At 30.2% G+C, this 22662-nt stretch overlaps 2 protein-coding genes across 5 annotated transcripts in view; one reads left to right on the top strand and one right to left on the bottom strand.

Moving 5' to 3' along the window:
• The first annotated feature begins 1044 nt into the window (after positions 1 to 1044).
• LOC126735552 (uncharacterized) lies at positions 1045 to 11661 on the top strand. The gene is made up of 8 exons (XM_050439587.1): positions 1045 to 1183; positions 1454 to 1535; positions 1656 to 1836; positions 2885 to 3189; positions 3263 to 3395; positions 7162 to 7468; positions 7528 to 7686; positions 10061 to 11661. The coding sequence occupies exons 2-8, from the start codon at positions 1474 to 1476 to the stop codon at positions 11629 to 11631; spliced, it is 2718 nt and encodes a 905-aa protein (XP_050295544.1). The 5' UTR covers positions 1045 to 1183; positions 1454 to 1473; the 3' UTR covers positions 11632 to 11661.
• A 1084-nt stretch (positions 11662 to 12745) lies between these two features.
• Positions 12746 to 22662, bottom strand: part of LOC126734922 (E3 ubiquitin-protein ligase Nedd-4) — a 43670-nt gene continuing 33753 nt past the window's right edge. For all 4 annotated transcript variants that reach the window (XM_050438756.1, XM_050438757.1, XM_050438759.1 and 1 more), the window contains 3 exons: positions 19536 to 19764; positions 17074 to 17243; positions 12746 to 13529 (listed from right to left, as the gene is read on the bottom strand). In XM_050438756.1, coding sequence (XP_050294713.1) covers positions 13427 to 13529; positions 17074 to 17243; positions 19536 to 19764 — 502 coding nt within the window. In that variant the 3' untranslated portion in view covers positions 12746 to 13426. The remainder of the gene's footprint in view (positions 13530 to 17073; positions 17244 to 19535; positions 19765 to 22662) is intronic.

Below are 22662 nucleotides of genomic sequence, written 5' to 3'. Positions count from 1 at the left end.
GATTATTGATTAAGTACGTACTTGGCACCTGTGAGACCTACTATCACTCTATCTGTAATGACAATGCTGTATGGTGATAAATAATCGTTATAGTCACAACACCAAATAAAAATATACACATACATATACATATGTATATGTGCTTATTATTTTATACTCATTTAAATATATAGGTTTAATTTTCCCTTCAAGCTATAACACTAACAAGCTTCAAGCCATTTAGAGGATGTAAAACCTACAATTTGTTCTGCTGTTGGTCTTTGATTAAGAGGCTTGATGACTTTCATTCAGATCTAGAATATTCTGGGACCAAGATATCCATGTAAGTAGCATGATATAAAAGTGTTTGTTACCCATAAACCTTATAATTATAGATTATTCCAACAAATAAAATTAACAAACGACATATTTCATCTGTAATCTTTTGACTCTTATTAATCTGTAAACCTATCATTTCTATTAATACGAAATAATCCAACCATATATATTCGGAGTAAAATGTTTATTATTAGCTTATCAGAGCGCTTTACATTAATATTGGAGCATATTTACTTTAAATTTTGGAATATTGTAGAGAGTTAATTGATATTTAATTTTTATAGCTCATGAGCTACAAACGATTAAGAATTCAACGAATTCGTAGTGGGAAAAATATTGTCACAAATTAGCACAACATTTAGGATTACAAATAACACACCACTATAAATATAAAAAGACGTAAAATAAATTTAAAAAGGGAAGACGTTAGTACCATTCCATGTTTATGTTTGAATGTTCTCTCTTTTATTTCTATTAATTGTTGATGTTGATGGAATTTGATGTTGGATATATTTAAAAAAATGATCCCAAAGCTCTTTTTAAAATAAGGAATGAAATACCCTTAATTTTTTAATATCTAAAGATTTTCTTTACAGACTTAATCAAATGATCTAAATTGCCTTATGTGGGGACACAGCTTTAGTTTTTAATTTGTAATCTTAAAATACGCCATTGTGAAAAGTGGGCATTGTGGGCTTAGCTAGTGATGCTACGTTGCAAAGGCTAATAACCCATAAATTTCTCTCTAATTCAACTATCACAAATGACAGAAATGTCATATTTAAATTTTGAAATTTGGCGGAAATATTAAAAAATTAATCCGAAAACTCTATTCTTAACAATTTTACAATTAAAAAACTTTTTGGTAAGTATTTTCGGCCTTAAATATATCTTTATTTTATTGCTTATTCTTACATATATCAAAAGTACATTTTTAACGCAAGCGCCTAAGAGCGCGGAAGGTTTGTTGTGATTGAACAAATGTTTAATATGGAATAAGGGCAGATCATTCCCTACTGCTTTGTTTTAAAAATGTCTCTAACATATTTCAATGACATAAACGTATATTTTCATATGAGAAATCACTTTAGACTACTTAGAAATGTTAAATCAGTTGTTGACACTTCACTTCCAGATAGTTTGATTAAATCCCCCATGGCCACAAGCAGTTTAAACCTTAGTAAATCTATGAAGGGGACAACAAATGAACATTTGAGGTAATGTGCATACACATTTTACAGATTCCTTACGAAATGTTGTTGCCAAAGCTATATAAAAGTCAAATAAAACTTAATTCTAATATAAGGTTAGTACTAAATCTATATATTTATTTTTAGGAGAGTTTATAATACTGGGAACCAAGGCAGCACCATTCAAAAGAAAAGAGGCTCAGTTAAAAAACACAATTGTTTAAATTCAGTCGCACGTAGTGAAATCTGCATTGGATCAAAGAACAGCACATCTAGACCTGTGACCAGAAGGTCTACACCTCAAAGTCAATCAAAAGCTGTGTCTGAGGTATGTTAGAGTCAATCATTATTAATGCGGGTGGCTTAGAAATGTTTATCCTTCTCATAAATATTGAATTTAAAGTCCCAAAGTTGAGCCACAAGCTCTAATTTGCAAAAGATTATGTTAAATTAGATTTGAAGGTGTTTTTTCCTTTAACTGAGGCTGTTGGTGTATTTTTTAAAAATTATGTTTTTTCCACTAAATTGTAATCACATGATCTTACATTTCCTCCATACATTGTTATTTCTTCATAATCAAAGTAGGTTTCAGTTTCTTTTCCTTGTAGTAATTTCTTTGATCCGAAAAAACTAAAAACTTTTACCTTTAATCTTTTCTTAATATCTCTTATTAAATGTTTAATAATAATACTTGAATTTTTGCGTTAATCGCTTAATCCTTATGGAAGCATTTGATTTTTAGCAACCCTTTTTTCTATTACAAAATAAGTACTCTTTGATTAAAAAACTAGTTTTCTTAAAGAAATGATACTAAAATTAGAATTAAAACTAATTAAAAGTAAAAGTTAATTATAAATAAAGAAATAAATAAAGAAAGATAATTAAAAGTTAGTATTTTTTCTAGATTGTATCTATGTTTATGTATAAATTGTTTTTATATAAAATGTTTAAGAAAACCATTGGAGCTGTAGTTCATATGAAATGTGTGTCTTTCTGTAGAGCCCATGTTCTCATCAGTGTCATATTTAATTGATATCTATGTTTTTCTTTCCTATAAAGTTCATATCAACTAAATAAGTCTTATAATATAATATAAGAATTTTAAAAGAAAAAGTCTTTATTTTTTTTTAGCTTGCTATATTCTATACGTTGGCCATAATATTATCATCTTCAGGAATGACAGTAATCCAAAACAGTGGTTTTAAACATCAAAAATGGAAAAATTATTTTGCAAATATATTAATTGGATGCCCAGATCATAAGTCTCAAACAAATATCTCATTTGTTGGATAATATAGAAAGCTTATATCCATGCCCATTGCTTGCTTATTGTATTAAGGAGCATGTATACGATAATGAAAAAAAAACTGTTTTAGCGTACGACGGGGTTAAGTGATATAACTCCTCATAACGACGCCGATAATATGCTAAGGTTCCTTCAAAAGAAACGCCCATTAAGAAACAGAAGGGATCGCAGCGCAAGTCAATCTATCCAGGAGCCCCAAAACAGTGTACCGGTTAGTAGAAGGGGCTCTGAACCCAATAGTAGCCGACAAACTGTAAGTTCTGCATCCCCTATTGGGAATATAGCTGAGAGTGATGCTGCTGACAGATTATACAGTGATGAAGTGTCTACACAAGCTGAGTCTAAGAATAATAAGACTTGTGTGTTACCAGACAGGTAAATTTGTAATTGCTATTATCTATTGTATATACCTTTAGATTTATTTTATCATTTATTATTCATTTTTTAGTGAAGAGCATGAATATCTTCTTTTCTTATTGAGAATCACTGAGGATATTATCTCTCAAGACTTCTACTCTAATAGTGATATTAAGAAGATTTTTAAATCTCATGTAGACTTAAACAAAAATAGGCTTAATCAGGTAATTACCAATATTTAGTGTAAAACTTTTTTTTGAATTTCCCTTCAGTTGAAATATGATTTCTCTATTATGACTGATAAATTTGTATACCTCTGGTGATTTGATTTGTTAGACATTACATATTGGTTTCAATATGTAAGAAAGATTAAGATACGCACTTCCTTGTTGTACAAAGGTATATTCACTTGACGTTTATTTTACCAAAACAGAACTTCAGCTGTATTATTTTGGTCAACCAAAAGTTGGGGGGTGAGAGAGGGAAAGGGAGGGGATTGGGAGGTTAGTTTTCAATTATGGATTTAAAAACTTGGTTAGTTTTTTTGTTGGATGTAGGTAAAAAATATTGATTTTTATAAAACTTTGGGTCGACGTTTCGATCTCTATGGGATTATCCTCGCAACTCTAAAAGATACACAAAAACAAATATGAAATAAGACATTCTGGCATAGGATTAATTTTCATACACAGGAAAAGTAATAATTAATGCTCAATTAAAAGTAAGTTTTCTTAGTTCAATCTAATTTAAGTATTTTGCATAGAAGTAATTCATGATTATAGTCATCAATACAACGTTCATATTATAGCCATTACTTAGATTAAGGTAAATTGAAAAACACACAATCTCCCTCCACTTGTTTATTTTACATACAGGATGTCCCGAAAGTAATGGGACATAGAACAACAGTAGATTCCTTACGTCAAAATAATGTGATTGGGGTCAACTTGCCTTATCCTAACTTTAATAGCAACTGAAATACAGGATGTCAACGTATTATTTGATTTTACATTTTTTTCTCATAGGTCCTGAACCAATTGATATAATGACATAAAATATAAAACTTACGAGTCTTTTAAAAAGAAAAATAAAATTTCGTATACAGTTTTCGTGTTTTTGGTAGAGGGCGCTCGTTGCGTTAGTGTATACTTTTTTAGAACCCCTCTCTTTTTTTCAGCCCTGTATGTCGGTTTAAAAAGTATCAAAATAAATTCCTTTTTTAATTTTACATAAAAATGTATACCTTATTAAAGTCGCTAGGAGCAACCAAAAAATATTTCCCAAGAACAGGAAAAAGAAATTTTAGTCCGCGTAGCAGAAAACCCCAGGTTAAGTACTAAGCGAATAGCGGCAGCTATGGGTAAACAAATCATGTGTTAGTAAAGTACTTCAGAAAGAAGGCCTCTATACATACACATTACACCAATTCAGTGTTTAATCCCACCAGATTTGCCAGCCAGAATGCAGTTTTGTCCTCAGTTTAAATATATGCAAAACGCAGATCCAATGCTTAGTAGCAGAGTGTTATTCACAGACGAAGCTACATTTACTAGACGCGGCGTATTTAACTTGAGAAATGCTCTTATGTGAAAATCCCCATTTAGTTGCCAGTCGTCATTTCCAGCATAAATTTAAAGTTAACATTTGGTGTGGTATTATTGGAAACCATATAATAGGCTTTCATGAACTACCACCAAATTTGAACGGAGACTCGTACTTAAATTTCTTACAAAATGGACTTTTAGAAGATATATCCCGAATGTTGGATTGGCCGTGGAGGACATTTGCTTTGGCCTGCGCGTAGTCCAAACTTAAACCCCATGGACTTCTGTATTTGGGGATATTTGAAATAAATTGTTTATGATAATCCTATAAATAATCTAAATGAACTAAATGTAAATTCTGTAAATATGTTAAAAAATAATGAGGATTTTCTTTTTAAAATACGGCAGTCATTTATTAAACGTATTATAAAATGCATTGAAATTAATGGAGGACATTTTAAACAGTTGTTATAGTAGCGTTATTTGTATGTTTCTTTGTTTATTATTGTTTTTGGTATATTTGTTTAAAAATAAAATATAAAAATAAATAAATAAATCTCATTTATTTTGATTATGATATAAGAATTAACAAAAAAGTCGTAATATATATTTTTTTATTTAGTAACTATTCTAATTTCACATAAATATCAATAATCTTAGGTATTTATTTTATTTTATTTAGGATTGTATTGCTAAAAATGTAATAAATTTAAGTCATTCACATATTATGACAACCTAAAAGTGCGATTATTTCGAAAATGGTTGCTCCTAGCGACTTTAATAAGTTATACAATTTTTATGTAATATTAAAAAAGGAAATTATTTTTTGTTACTTTTCAAACCAATATACGGAGCTGCAAAAAAGGTAGGGGTTTTAAAAAAGTAAAAACTAACACAACGAGCGCCCTCTACCAAAAACTGTTAACAAAATTTTAGTAAGGAACTACTGTTGTTCTATGTACCATTACTTTCGGGACACCCTGTATAGTTTAAAATTACCATGTTTTGGACACAGCAGTGTACATCATCAGTAGGATACTAAAAGAAATTGGTCGTAAACAAATAAACAAGAAACAAAAAAGACAAGAGATTTTAAAATTAATATAAATCGTACTTACAACTGTTTAAAATTAGCACAAGTCATACACACCAGAGCTTGAGTTTATGTCAATAAAAATCTTTTATTTATTTATTTTTTTTTCTCCAAAAATAATAAATAGTCTTCACTATTACTTAGATTGTCAACGTCTTGTTTTTTTATTTATGCTACTTGGGTGTTTTTTTAAATTTTAATAATTTCATTTAAGTGTTTTTATAATTTCGCTGTCTAGATGAAATTTCTGCTTTTTTAAAAGCAAATAAATGTTGAAACCTTTCAAAGTACTCAGCAAGGGCGGTTCTTGAATTACTTTGCGACCTTACCTTTGAGAAATATTGTCGGGTGGACAGTGTTTACACTGATTTGTCGGAATATCTTACATTCGACAGAGTAATTTATCAGCACTTTACTATCAAGTCCACACACTGGTTCCATTTTATTCAACCTTTTTACCAACGATATAAGCAGTGCCACCCACGACTCCATTTTGTATTGTTTGCTAACGACCTTAGAATCTGTTAAGTTCAAGAGTCTCCATTTGATGCTTAACTCTTATTGCAGAAAAATCTGGATGGTATTATCTCGAGATCAAATGGTTTGGAACTGAACGTCAAAAAATGTTGAAGGATTTCATTTGGCAGTTCCTCAAATTTATATAAAAATCACTACTCTATTAATGATTTCATTCACTGTCATACATTGCCGTGAGGGAATTATATTTTATTGGATGTAAATTGTCATTTGTACAACATTATAATGAAGTTGCCAACTATGGAAACCTTGGGTTTGTTTTGCGCCATTCTAGTAAGTTGTCTGTATTTTGCCCTTTAAAAATTACTTCTTATTGGCTCAGTCTTAACTTAAATACGCCTCAGTATGGTATGGCCTCGCTTCTACAACTTGAAAATTCTTCAACAACATTTCTTCATGTTAGGTACAGTATAGTTAATGCGAGGTTTAATATTGTTAGCCTTAGAGAAAGAATAGTAGTATTTAATTTGTTATTGTTTACACAATTTTAAATGGCATTTACTATTCTCCTGCTTTTTTGTCGTGGATTTCATTTAGCAACTATAGATGTCCAACCATGTTTCATGTACCATTTCATCATGCAAATTACGGTTTTTTTCTCGGATGAGAACCTATAATATTATAAGTTTGATCTTGATCCTTTTGTAGGCAACCTAAGGTATTTTTAATCTAAAATTTATATTATCGTATTTAAAAGAAATATTTTTTGTAAATTGACTCCGCCATTGAAATAAAATGAAAAACATAATTTCTTTCTTTCCTCTTCGCAACTTCTATGTACAATGTACTAAAACATATACAAAATATCATTTTTAGAGAAAAATGTATCAGCACATAAACAATCTCTGTAAAGAGCTTAACATTGACTGCAAAGACTATGAAACTCCAGATACTTCCCTGGCGCCTATGCAAATGACACTCCAAACCACCCCACGAAAACACCGACACGTCTTTAATAACGAGTCATTCAAAAATTGCCGGGAATGTTCCACCTTAAGAGCTTCGTCGTTTAATCACCTTCACAATGCTTTTGAGGAATTCCATACTTTAAGTGACAAGAGTATTAGGGACAGCAGTTCTATTAGCCCCAGTTTGATCAAACTATTAGAAAAATTAAGCTTAAGTAAGCGAGAATAGCTATTAATAGACAGTAGTAGTAAGTATTAACAAAAATACTTTTAGGTAGAGTAACAGAGTGTACCGAGTCAGTTTCATCTTGCACCCCAATCACTTCAAATGCAGTGATACAAAGTCCAAAACGAGACATTAATTATGATAAAGGACCCATTGATTTTGAGACATTTGTTAAGGAACTAAAGGAACAAAAAACAATAAAAGAAGGTAATTTTATTGCAATTTCATTTTTGTTCTCTAGAAATTTTTTTTCGATTTCAAGAAAAATTAAAGTTGATATTTTTTAAATTAGATTTTCGGACTAATGTTTTCCACCATAATATTAAAATTTATTCTATGAATATTCACTAAAGGTTCACGTAGAATTTAACGAACCTTCTAAAATATCTGTGCGCATTCTAGGAATAGTTACACAATTTGTAGCAATTTGAATATTCCTGGAAAATTCACTGCAATGACAAATTGTTTTACTACTGTTTCCTATTTTATATTAAAATCAAGTATTCGCTATTCCCTAAAAAATTGTGTAAAAAAAAAAGTTTTTTACACTTGTAAGTAAACTTTCTGCTTTATTATTATTCCCCATCTGGTGTAGTTTCTAAACTATTTATTTAAGTTTTATCCAATTATGGGTTGGTTAAATAGGTATAAAATATACATATTCATACAACTAAATTCCTGGTATACTTATTAATATCAGCTTTCAACATTTTGTAAGAAAACATTTCAAGAATATTTAAATATTCTATATCTATACAGATCGTGTTATCGTACGTATTACCCAAAATAATGGACAACAATTTTTTGAGCGTTATTTTCGTGTTTTTTTCACTATGGCTGTTTATACCCCTTCCGAAAGAGTTTAACTAATTAAATGGTTTTATGGAGGCAATTCGGCAGTACAATGTAGAGATTTGTTTTCAGTGACATTTGAGAATAGACCGATTACTTGTGCAAAAACGGTTTTAAATGTGGTTACAAATTTTGAGACATCTTTTTGTCTTCAAGACTGTAAAAAATGCCACACAAAACGTCAAGAATCACCTGTTGAAGTGGTCCAGGATATAAAACGGCGGGAAGAAATGGTTTGCAGTACCCTAGAACTTGATTCGACACGGTCCACTAGAAGTGTTGGAGAGGAACTGGGAATGAGCAATAAAACTGTTGCTCGTATCTGGAAAAAATATGAGTACAAATGTTTCAAGTATTCAAAAACTCAGGAAATATTTCCTGAAGACCAGTGGCGAAGAATGGAATTTTGTGAAACCATGATGGAAAAGGCAAATGAAAACGAATATTTTTTAAAAAATATTTTGTTTTCTGATGAATTTTCTTTTCCATTACATGGCAAACACAATCCTTCCATTGTTTTGGAAGGATTGGTCTCAGGAAAACGAGCACAGAAGTTTTCAGTTTCGTACCCAGTATCCTCAGAAATTGAATGTTTGGGCAGGTATTTTGGGCGACAATGTTATAGGGCCATTTTTTATTAATGGAACTTTAAACGCCCAAAAGTACCTTGAGTTGCTGCAAAACCAAGTTCTTCCTGCCATTCAAATCCTACCTGATGTAGACCTGCGATCGGTTTATTTTCAGCAAGATGGCTGTCCTGCTCATAACGCGGCTAAGGTAAAAGAATTTTTAACAAATACTTTCCCTAACCGCCTTATTAGTGGGACTGGCGATATTAAATGGCCTCCTAGATCTCCAGATTTGTCTCCAAATGACTTTTATCTGTGGGGTTACCTTAAGCAGACCATTTACAAGCATGAATATAGTAGGCCAACAAATTTAGAGGAGTTGCGAAATAAAATTGTCGAAGGTGCCAATTCCATTTTACCTGAAACTCTTTTGGAGGTGCGAAATAGCTTTTACGATATGTTAAGTTTTTGTTTAGCGAAAGAAGGCGGTTTATTTGAGCCTTTTATTTAAAAAATGATATGTTGTTGAGTTTGTTTATTAGAGTTTTATTTCTGATTTTTTATTATATTTTTATCAGAGTTGATATTTTATTTTTTATTAGAATAACGCTTTAATTTTCATTATGCAAAACACAGCATATTAAACATTTTAAGATTACAATTCTATGCGAGTTTTACGCATTGTCATGTCTGTAAAACCCGCATTATAATAAATATTTTAAAAATGCCTGGATTTTCGCGTAATATTTTGGGACATTTTGTCGCCAAACGACGCAGCTCTCACGAAAGTCAGATGTTTACTAATCCCGTCCTCGAGTCGGCCGGGGCGGTGCTCTGTCGCAGGCACTCGTACACGCGTGACGTTGCAAAATTTCGCCTCTATGCGGTTTCCTATAAGTAACGAACGAAAACACGATCTGTATATTAAATATTATAGATCTATCTATACTATTTGAAGTAGGTATTTGGCTAGGTAAAAATATGAAATATGCGTATTAATTATATTTCCAAAATAAATATATAATTCACAATTAAAATAAATCATATAAAATGGAATCTGTAGTTACGTACAATTTTTTTAATTAGTTGCCGGCAATTTGATTTTTACAATACCTTGTACGTATTTCAATAAAAACTCTTATTAAACTTTATTTTTCCAGGAACTACAAAAACCCCTGACTTTATAGAGTCAGCACCTTCAGCAACCGATGCTGTTTCACTGCAAGTGATAAAAGATTCAGCAAATTTAGAAATTACTAAATATCCCGAGCAGTTGGAGCAGATAGCGTCAGCAACAGCAGCTGCAGACAGCAAAACTGACTTAGAAACTTCGGAAAAAGAGGCAGTCAGTAGCATGACAGTGTCAGAAAAATACGAGTCAGAGTTTGAAAAGTGCAGTTCAAGCGTCGAATCTGAGAAAATTCAAGAGGGAATATCGGTGAACAGTAAACATTCCCAAGTAGACTTAGAGGTTAAACCTGAAGAAAATAATGATCCAACCCTAGTGCCTCCTTTGGAGTTGAATCAAGAAGCAAATAGCTCTGATGAAATTTTATCTTCCAAAAACTCCACGGCACGGCAAGTGGAACTTTTGGAAGGTGAAAAATCGAATTTTGTGCCTACAAAGTGTGATGATGTCATAGTAGAAATACCACAGAGTCAAGATAGCAATACAAAAAGTAAAATATTGACTGCCAAATCTTCGACAAGTAGTACTGAGGATCCAAAAAATATCTATAAGGAGTTAGAAGAAAATTTTTGTCCCCTGAAAACTGAAGAAAAACTATGTACCTCACCTAAAGATAGTGCAGTTATAGAGACACCAAAGGCAGATAAAATTAAGAAAAAACTAAAAAGTACTACACTTTCCCATAGCCCATCTTCAGATAAGTCTAACGCGAAATATGCATCTCCAGAAAGCCCCCTTAAAATAATCCTACATAATAAAATACGAGAAGAAGACTACGTTATGGTCAAGGGTCCACTGTACGTTTATAAGCCGCTACTAGAAACAGAACCAAAACTGATCATATTCCCTGAAGGTAAACAAGAAAATCGTCTTGCTTCCCCGCCAGTGAGTGAAAAGAGCCATAACACGTTTACTGTGGAAAATCCACCGGACTATCAAAGTATTGATGAAGGCGTTCAATATAACACCAGTCTTCACTCGATTCACGTCAATCATACTTTGGAACATATCCTGGAGCTTACTAGAAGAGCCTACACGCAGTTCAACGATTTAAAACTACTGCAGGGCGATTACGATTTGACTCCTGAAAAAGATGATTCTGGAAAATATCACAATTTACTGGTTGACGTAGGTACAACGGTGTCTGGACAGAATATGACTGATAATCTACTATTGTCTGATGATTATCTTACTAATAGATCTAGAGTGGTGGAAGAACATAAAATCCCAGAGTTAGGTAGAGGAGACACAATTGACGAGTATGCCAGGTTTGAGCAGAGATTGCTAGACAGTAACTATGTGATTAATAACAGGAATTTATCTAGCAGAAGTGTTCCTAAATTAAGATTAAATAGTGGTAAGCTGATAAGTAATAGCAATATAGCAGATAATCAGGACATTGTATACAAAGTGTCTAGTGACCTAATTAAATTTGATGATTCACCAGCATCCCAAGACTCGTCTTCTATAAGATCGGAGGGTGAGGCCCAAATTATAGAAGGTTCCAATAGTGATTTGCATTGGGATCTATTTAATTTGTAGTAATCCTAAATAAATTTATTTAGTATTATAGTTTGTTGTTTTATGAATCTTGGTAATATTAAATCGGGCGTAAAAAAGAGTTTTCAAGGTATTATAAGAATTTGAAGATGTTAATATCAGAAATAAATTAGTACACAATTTACGTACATCACTTTATTCTAATTTTTTTTACGAAAGTCCTGTGCCGAGTTCATTACCTGTAGTAAATAGCAAGTATTTTGATCTTTTCTATTAATTCTCTGTTCTTCAGCTCTACATCAGTGCGCCAGACCACACATTAAGATACTGATCGTAATAATCGTCACCTTTCTTGAAAATTATGGACTTGCCACCAATATTTTCACACTCAAGGCCAACATATAAAAGGATGGCCAATACAAAGAGTGCAGTACTTAGTGGAGGAGAGGGGTCATGCCAGCAATGAATGTTAAAAAAATATACAATAAAATTTAGGAATGGCAGTAACTTAAGTCACTGCTTTGACTTTACTAAGCTAAAACACTCCTTCAACAATTCAAGTACAGGGTTACACACAATACTTTAATTATTATCCCCTTAAAGGATTGCACCTATATTCCGGACACCATGTATATATCCTTCTATTGCTCAGAATTCTGCGAAAAATCCTTACCTTGTAAAATAGGAGTTAGGGTAAATATTTAAATAAAATACCTTCTTAATAAAAATTCCATTTATAGAGACTCCGCCGGTCTGGAACAAGAACTTTAGACATATTCGTTTAACATTTAAATATAGGCTACATACAGTAAAATATTAAAAATATAGATATTTTCATTGTTTCAAACGATACGATAAGCCGTTAACAGCGCAATAAGTGATAAGAAGAAAAAACTACATTTATTTTATATATACAAAAACGTTACAAGCGGCTTTAACTTACATTAATAAAAATTGCCGTGTTTCTAAAAATAAAATAATACTTTGGTGATTTTTTTTTGATTTCCGTCTTAACAAACTAAAATTGAACATTTTAATAAACCAGTTTTAGAATTTGAGATTAAATTGATAATGTTTCTATTACTAAAAAATGCTGTCCATATAAGTACTTTCCTTAACACCTATAAGAATATAAATAAAAAATAAAACTAATACCTAAATAAAAACAGTTTTTACTAGTAAAATAATGACTAAATATACAATCTAATCGTAATAAATTTTTATACATTATAACAAGTATATATACCACAATTTCAGATTTAAAAAAAAGCCTATAAATAGAGTATCACAATCTACAAGTGTATACCATCAAAACGAGCAAACCATTTTGATATAACTTTAAAAGACAGAAGAAATAGTTACAAATATATAACAGGGCGACAGCTGTTTTTATAATTGCACTTTTCCAAGGGCGGTTTTAACTGAGTTGAAATTTGTTTGGTCAATCCCTGTCGTATACAGGGTAATTTTTTTTTATATAGAAAGTACGTTTTGCAAACTCACTTTTAACTAAGAGGCATTATTAAAGAAAATAATTTTAGAGTAAAATAGTTCAAGTGCATGAGACGTATAATAAAATTTCATTCTTAATATAAATTAAATATCGACTTTAATTATGTATTTTAGGAAAGTCGTTTCCTTAGAATTTTTTATAATTCTCGTCTAGCACCACCTCTTCTAAGTCAAATAAATGTATAATAAAGTCTTTAATTATTACTCACGCATTTGACTATGTAACTCAGAACTATATAGAGTAAAAAATACGCTAGTCATAGTGGACAGAATCATATAAAGAATAATCTCAAGGCAATTACAATAAATTGTAAAAATCATCCATTCAGTCAACCCCCGCGAAGCCTTGCGAACCTTCAATGGCCTTAATTAATTTTTCTTTTAGTTGAGCGTAGCTTTCGTACGGAGGCAGATCCAATCTGTTGAAACTAAACAAAAAAAAGATAAAATAGATATCATTCATTATCATAGATTATTGAGCTTTTTTTCATTTAAAACTTTAGAAAGATATTTGGCAGAATATTGGAGAGAATTTTATGTATAAGGTGGTGGTGTACAGGGTGTCCCAAATTCGAGGGTGACCATTGGGATCTCGGAAACCGTAAGAGTTACGAGGTCGGTTAAATGGAGACAAAGTTGCGTAATTTGGAGCTTAATAAAACGACGTTTAAAAAAATTTAAAATGCCAGATAATTCCGGAGTTATCCGAAAAAAATCGAAAATTGTCAAAATCGTTTTTACCTTCTACCGACTTTATTGAAAGAGACATCGGAAAACTAAAAACAGTTTTTCATTGTTCATTCATGTCTTCCGGTTTCCGAGATTCCAATGGGCACCCTGTACTGAAGGAGTTAAAAAAACTAGGAACTAAAAAGATATTTTATATTTTTACCATTTTGGTTTTCCGGGAACTGGATTGATGCATAATATGAAAATTATAAATAGCCACCAATATATTAAAAATTTGGCAACATGGCAGAGTCAACACAAAACTCAAATATTTTAAGTGTTAAAATTTTCGGAATGTCGAAAGTAGATTTTAACTTCGTTAATTTCAACCGCAGATATATTATATTTTTAGATCGTACGTGAAAATCTAAGCACATTTAATGTATAATTTTCTATTTGACTCATTTCGTGAAGCTCTATGGGAATAACGTTACAAACTTACCATGAAATATTGTGTCTGCATACCGATACAATATAATAATTTTTCCTTTGACAGTCGAATCAGTACATATAGACAAGAAAAGAAGTCACAAAACAATTACAACAATTTAAAATCTAATTCTTGGGCTTGCCTTTGTAGTATTTAAAATCGAAAGTTATTGGTTATTTTAATTTTACCGAACGAAATAAGGTTAGTAGTGTCTGGGCATAGTATGTTATACGGCTAGTATAGTAGCGATTTTATTCTAATTCCATTTTCGTGCGATATTCTAAAACACAACTTTATGTCACAAATACTCGTACAGTAATTATTTTAGTTACTCCTATTATATATATAATATAATTTAAATTTAAAATTACTATTTTAAATATTATTTGCATAATATTTAAAATATTCTCGTGTTTATCTTTTATTACCCAGGTCTTGCGTGTCAGTCTTAAAATCTGCTGCATCCTTTAAGACATGTAAATAGTATTTGTGTTTTTCTTGTTGTATAATTCCAGTTGTGTGTTTAAATTCTTCAAAAAATTGTTAATTTTATAGGATAAGCCACATTATTACATATTTCATTTTAGCCTCACAGACTCGTTTGTTATTCTTGTAAAGGCAAAAACTATACCTACCAATTATGTCTTACTTTCGTTGGATGTTGTCTTTCTATAGCATACCTAATAATTTGGTGGTAGGTATCATTGGTAAACAATTTCGATATATTTAAAATTTCATAAACAAGTCCTTGTTTACTGAGCTAATTTTTTTATGTTTTAATAATTTTTTTTTATATTCTAATATTTACTGAAAAAAAGATGGCACAGCTATAGGAAAACCGAGCCAGTCTAGTGTTTGCAAATCTAGTTATGAATCACGTTATCACCACAGTAATTAAAAAACTTACTTACTTACACCCTTCCTTTTATATATGTCTATGTGGTGACCACAGCCAAAGTTGAACGATTTGTTGGAAAACTTTTTTCACCCTTCAAGCTTCAATTTACCAACGAAGTCGAATAATAAAATAGTTTTTTGGATACTAAAAATGAATATTTGGATAAGTTCTTCGCGCTGATGATGGTACTATGAAAACCAAGTGGTATTCAAAACCTACTAATTCTGGTAGATTCCTTAATTTTTAATCACATCATCCTAACAATAATATCACGATTCTAACATAATAAAAATTAAAGATTTATTAATGCAAAATAATTATCCTTCAAATTTTGTAAATAGGATTATAAATAAATTTAATCACAGAGCTTTAAGGATTTAGAGAAAACCTGCCAACCAAAAAAATATTTTAAGTTCCCATTTATAGATTGTTTATCCTATAAAATGAACCATTGTTTTAAGGATTTAAACACATAATTCAACAAACACACTATTTGCATGTCTTAAGCATGCAGCACCAAAAAACAAAAAAATCCTATCCAATATCCCATGTCAAGCCTGTGAAAAAGTATATGAAAAAAGAACGTACCAACATAAAAATTACTGTAAAAATAACATTTTAAAAGAAACTAAAACTACTAGCTCATCATCATTTTCACAAGGGCCATCAATGTAGTTTTGAGGATGTAAAAAATCTGGATCGTGAGCCAAATTATAAAAAAAGATTGGTTGGGGAGATAATTCATATAAATATCTAGCAATTTCCTTAATATGAATAAGAGAAATAAGGGCAATTAGAATAATAAAGGATAAACACCAGAATATTTTAAATATTTATTATAGTAATTTTTAATTTAAATTATATTATATATAAAAAAGGAGACAAAATTAATCTGTGTTAATATACATATCATATCGTAGGAGCAACTAACATAACTACCGTATTTGTGACATGAAGTTGTGATTGACAATATCGCACGAGAATTCAATTATTGAAATAAAATGATTACCATATAAACTAACTACCATGTCCAGTCACTAACCCTCTTTAATACGGTAGAATAAAAATAAACAATACCATTCGATTATAAATAGTACACTACCAAGCCAAAGTTGTTGGGATTTTTCTGTGAATCGCTTTCTTATGTATATAAAATCATTCGACTGGCAAACGAAAAATTATTATATTGTATCGATATGCAGTTGTAAGACACAATATTTTATCGTAAGTTTTTAAAGTACAGTTCACTCATCTTAACATTAACACTGACAATTTTTTTGTAATGTTACTTTCATAGAGCTTAATAAAGTTACAATATAGTAGTGGCACGTCGAAGAGTAGTGTTTTATTGTATCTTCACATAACCCATTATATCCTATAATATAAATCAAATGGCTTTTAAGAAAAATCATGTTTGGAAGTCGTCAAAAATCAGATTTTTTTCTTATATGGAGATTTTTAAATATATTTATTTAAACGCAATTAGAAAATCCAAAAAAATTTAAAGAAAATCTGCAACGTGAGAAAGAACCAAATGTAATGAGGCCCTATTTTTTTAATAAAAAAAAAATTTTTAAAGTTTAATCGCATACTTTTTGCAAAACATAAAACAAACTTATTTTATAATCTACCTTTTTTAATTTTGACATATCGTCAGAATCGAAGATAGTTGTACTAAAGGGACACGCACTATTATAATTATGAGTATAGAGTTTAACACCACACTCTAAGTTATTACTCTGGCCCTAACTACTGATTTCACTTTTTCTAATTTATATGTAACTTTTATGTGGTCCCAAAATATATTATTTTAATATTTTCATTTTTTTGCTCTTACAAAAATGGAAATGCATAGATTAAACATGACTAGAATTGGTATAAAAAATGTTAATTTTAGAGAATATATATTACTTACCAAGTGTGTGCCCTAGGGAAGTTATCGGTGATACCCCATTTTTCAATTGTAAATAACTGCAGTCCATTGCTACCGTACAACTCCTTAAAACCGTTCATAGGGACTCTCGAAGTTCCCGTTACGAACTGTAACAGTCTAGCTCTCATTTCATTGTTAAAGGACAATACAACCTGAAAACAAATAATAATTTTTAAAAATATTCCTACTAAGCATATAGAAAGCTTTTTAATCTATTAGTAAATTATAAATAACATATTGTACACTCTAAAATGGGAATAAAATATTTTTATTTTAATAATACAATTTATTCAAAAATACCGGACTGTTCTTATACGGGGTGTTTCAGAAAGGTGTTTTCACACTTCATACTTTAATTGGTTATATTACATCAAAGGATTGCAATAGACTCCAAAGTACTAACTTGTACTAAAAGGCACATGGTGTCAATTTTTTTTGATAATTTTTTAACACTAAATTTGGCGGAAGTTAATGCTAATGCTGTAAGACTTAATTTTCTTAAACTTTCCTTATTTATTTGGGAATATCTTTCATATAATTAGTAATTTTGGAGTATTATATAATTTTATGTGTAGGTCAGTAGGGTAGATAATAATTTACTTACACTTTTATGTGAACAATAGCAAGTAATAACATTCTCTAAATATTTCTGGTGAGTGTAATAATACACCACAATAACCTCCATCGCAGAGCCTATTTTATTTATGTGCAACCTTCAAAATGAAATTTTAAACTCAATTTTTTAATACATAGATGTCTAATTATTCCGTTTGATAAAGAAATATATGGCATTTTTATACTAAGTTCAATTTATTAATATTAAGTTGTAAAACATTTAGGTTTAATCCTTGATAGCATACTGTCATAGAATTTGCATACTAGGCCAAAAATTTTACCCTTTTTTACGGGTAGTTAAAAAGGTATTTAAAGGCAGGATACTTACTTAAAAAGAAAATACGTAAACAATTGTATTATGTACTTTTTAATGACATACAGTAATTAATAGATCATTTACATTAATTAATAGATATCTGGCATAAAGAATCAAATTATATTGTAAGACATTTAAAAATCCTGCAAAATAGAGCAACAAAAAACAACTTTTACCACGTTGCTACCTACTCATAATTTAAAACAAGGGAGAACTTTTAAACATATCCAACATTCATAAATTCAAATTACTTTTTTATGTACGTCGTATTATAAATAAAACCAAAGATTTCTCTATTAACTTCGTCAATGCAAATAGTATACATTTTGACTCCACTAGGCAAAAGAATAAATTGTATAGGCGAAAAACGCAAAGTAATACGACAGCTTACCAGTAGATATAAGAAATATCCACCGACAGAGTTTTTAAAAAAAAAAGTTCATGGAATTTACTTGGGTTAGGCACTTTTTATCACGTCGACTACAAAAAATATTAACCTTGTTTCTTGTATGTAGAGTAAGCTAATTCCTACGATAAGATCCTTTATCTTTTTGGAAAAAAAGGAGATAATTGGTTGCGTACACAACTTTATTTTAGGTAATTTTTGTTATATGAATGTAAACTACAGTTTTTGTTATTTGCTGGCCGTATTTTGTGTATATTGATTCAATATATCCATTGTGTTTATGTAATAATATTTTATGTTTATTAATTTGACAAACCCTCGGTTTATGATATGAAATATATTTGTTAATAATAATTATGTTAACATAATTGTAATGTTTTCTCTTCTTTTTTACAATTTTCTACCTGACCTAATAATGCGACAGTGCTAGGTCGCAATACTAGTTGCCGATAAATACGAATTTGCAGAAAAATTTCTGACTGAATACTCCACCTCCCTTTGTCTAGAGAAACCTTAAGTAAAATCTGTGTTGTTGTGACGAATTCATAATAAATTACGATATTGTGTCATTGTTATAGTAAAAACCAATTTAGAAAATACTACCTCATACGCTCAATTAGAAAAACCTTATTTTATTTGGTTACACTAATATTGCAGAAAAAAAAACAAATTTGGAGCAATCCATTTAAAGTGGAACACCGCCCTTCTGGAGCATTTCTGGAACTATTTGTCTTGATAGAATCTCTCTCTTGTTCTTATAAAAGAATTATGCTCTTTAAAGCCTACGATTACTTTTGAATTACCGTGTGTAGTTGCGGTATATTTTTAAACGTGTACATAATATTGTATATATTAACTATGATTATTCAGAGATAGGTACATCGTCAAAAACAACGTTAATTTATTACTTTTTGGAAGCGTCATCGTATTCAACATATTTCACGCTCTATTATAAATATTTGCCTTTTTACATAATGCTTCAGATTCCTTGTACTTTTTTAAATTTAAAAAAAAAATTTAATTAATTTCTTGGTTGGCTAATATTTACGATGACATTCCGTTTTCTTGTAATCAACAGTAAGTTATATAGGTATTCGTTAGACTTACCCTCCAAAAATATTGCACAACAAGGTGATTAGCATGATAGTCGCCTTTATATAAAGTGTTCTGCTTCCAGTCTTTCACGTCGATGTGTTGAATACCACACATAAGCAGCTCCAGTTCGTGCTCATCGAATATTTTAATCACGTTCAGTGGTACTAGGTCACTAAAACCTTCGAGGAAGGCATTCATTTGCTCTTGCACTCTTTCGACAAACCGCCACTGGATAATGCACCTAAAATATGACGTAATCGACTATTCAACTAATTCTTGTTATATGTTAGGAAATAAGTTAGTAACAATTAGGCAAAATTGAGAATCTTTCCTTTTGAAAATTATAAATTCTTTTTTAAATAAAATTATGTCAAAATATCCTAAGTCTATTATCTTTCCATGAAAATATCATACAGCGATTCTTATTGCAAAACAAAAAATTACCAAATTGAATATACAGAGGGTTTCAGCTTTTTGTCATCTTTAACATATAAAAATAATAAGAACTCTTATGAGTAAAGCATAAATTGACAAATGCTTACTTTCGAAGATACCGAGTGTTTACTGTTTCAAACAAAAAAGATATTTAATTAAAATTCACGAAAGTTGGCCTTTATTGAGAAATTTCGGTTTTTAAGATTCGGTAATCTTTAATAATGAAGTATTTTTGGGTATTGTCCACTTTTTCAACTTCATTCGTAATAGTTCTTCGTCATTTTGTAATAAATCCTCCCGATCTATATTAGCCGTTAAAAAGACGGCATCATCTGCTACGAAGTTTTTTAAAAAACAATGCACAACTTAGAAAAAAAAATGGCAACTTATGTCTATAAAGGCGAAAACGTCTAAAGAAATCTCTTATTTTAATGGAGCGTCTTACATATTCACTTAAATCAGAAAATATGGGAAGAAGTAGTTATATAGTAGATAATAATTATTTATATAATATAATAGAAATACGAAACTAAAGGTTTGACGACTCTGAAATAGACGTACAAGCACAAGTCTTAATTAGTATCAGTAATATAACAAAGGCACATTTGATTAATATGTAAGGCAGCATTTTCAAGATAATTTCTTGATGTATTTTTGTATAGTTAGGCAAACGCATCACGAGCCAGTGAGATAGAGAAGGAGAATGATAGGGATATATGTTTCCTTTGATATTTCTCTGTTCGCAACAATAATTTTATTTATTGTTGAAAATAAACTATTATTATAATGATTACCAATTAATATAAGGTAGATTATTGTAGTATGGTCGTCTTCAGATTGTAGTATATTTACGTAGAAATATAAATAATTTTAAAAATTAGACTTCTTATTTCAATTTAAAACCCACTCAACCAGACAAATCAAAATTAAATTAAATAAACGGTTAAACCAACTAGAGGTAAGAAAGCGCTTTAAAAACGCCAATTTTCGTCCGGCTCTAAATGATAACTAGTTTACTATAAATAGTAATGAGACCAATTGTTGAAAATTTCAGACATTAAAATTTCCTTATGAATATCTTTCTGTGAAAAACAGCTAAGAATTTATTTCAAAAGAAAATAATTCAATTTAAAGTAAAGATGAAATTCTTGTTTATTTCGACGCATCTTCTTTATTTCTAAGCATTTCTATACCAGAAACTTTGGAATATCTGACTGATCTAAAACAATTACTTTTGGAAAGTAATTGTTTCGATAATATACAAGAAATAATTAATTTAACAAAACTTTACGCGCATATTTTTCCTACTACATTTTGCATACTTTTTCTAGCAAAGCTTTTCATGCACCGTTTTGAGTTAAATGCAAAAAATACAATCCAATAATTACCACGAATTTGGTTAAGATATGTGAATGACGCGTTTGCCGTATTCGAAAAAAGCAAATGCAATAGTGATAATTTTATATAGAACAACTCAATAACTGTTTTTCATCTATTAAATTTACCTTCGAGCAAGAAACAAATAACCAACTTTCATTTTTAAACAATTAAAACAATCGCTAGGATCAATTGTTATGATCATAGGATTATTGATAAGCTGATTAAAAGACATAACTTTAAAGTTAATCTTAAAAACTCTATCACATTTTAAAAAGATAAAAATAAACTTTTGTTGCAGTACCATGTGATTCTATCTTGACAAAAGGCTTTGATAGAGTTTTTGAAGACTTAGGTCTAAGAATGGTCTAACAAAGTTCGGCCAAGTTCAAAAATTTTTTAGGAAACCCAAAAGATAAGATGAAGACCAATGAAAAGCCTGTGATCTATGAGCATAGTTGTAACTATTGTGATAAATACTTGTTTGCCAAGAAGATCAATTAAACTCAGATTTAAAAATAATGTAGCTCATGTGAAATATGGAAGGGTTGAAAAGTGAATGGAATTTGGCTGAACATGTTTTAAATACTAGCTACTTTGTAGGAATAGATCGCTTCCACGTACCAAAATGATTGCTTGCATTCTTCTTGGAATGTCTAAAATCAAGTGATTAATTTTTCTTCAGGAATTTCCATGAATTTCCAGCTCTAAAAGAGCGTATTGTAATTCATTTAAAGTTAAAGATTTAGGACTAACAGCAAGCATTTTTAGCTCAAACAAACATAACAAAACGAGCTGCTGCGCACAGCAAAACTTTGCCAAACATCTGTCAAATTTATTAAAAACAATAAAAACCCATAGGCAACCATGCGGTTTTGAGTGGTAAAATTATGGAATTTTTATTTTAATACACTTTTTACTAAACCCAGTTTTTTTGTTTAAATAAACGGATGATTGTGGTTAAAAATTACTTAAAATATGTTTAAATTATGTGTTATTTAATTAAGTTATTACAACAACACAATATCATAAAACATTTAAATAATATATAAAATGTGAAGTGCTTCGTTTTTCGTGCCGGTGAGTGTAGTTACTAACACTCGAAAATTAGTTGCATAGGAAAGTTTAGCAACATTCAAAAATCAAAAAACCATTCTTAATAGGGATTAAAGTCCAATCTTTTTGTATAGTTTAGTTAGTGTTTAAACTTTGCTCAACCATGCTTTATTGGATTTTCCACCCTATTAATTTAGTATATAACGAACTTGTAAGTAGTTTAGGTTTAGTTTTAATCTTCTCCCTAAGATACTAACATCGTTAGCGAAAC

The sequence above is a fragment of the Anthonomus grandis genome, chromosome 4 (assembly GCF_022605725.1).
Source record: "Anthonomus grandis grandis chromosome 4, icAntGran1.3, whole genome shotgun sequence".
Lineage (NCBI taxonomy): Eukaryota > Metazoa > Arthropoda > Insecta > Coleoptera > Curculionidae > Anthonomus > Anthonomus grandis.
This window is presented reverse-complemented; position numbering and strand designations above follow the sequence as displayed.

Coding starts and splice junctions, on each gene's coding strand:
- LOC126735552 (XM_050439587.1), top strand. CDS start 1,474: ATGGCCACAAGCAGTTTAAACCTTAGTAAATCTATGAAGGGGACAACA. Junction 1,536..1,655: donor ACAACAAATGAACATTTGAG/GTAATGTGCATA, acceptor ATTTATTTTTAG/GAGAGTTTATAATACTGGGA. Junction 7,687..10,060: donor ACAAAAAACAATAAAAGAAG/GTAATTTTATTG, acceptor TTATTTTTCCAG/GAACTACAAAAACCCCTGAC.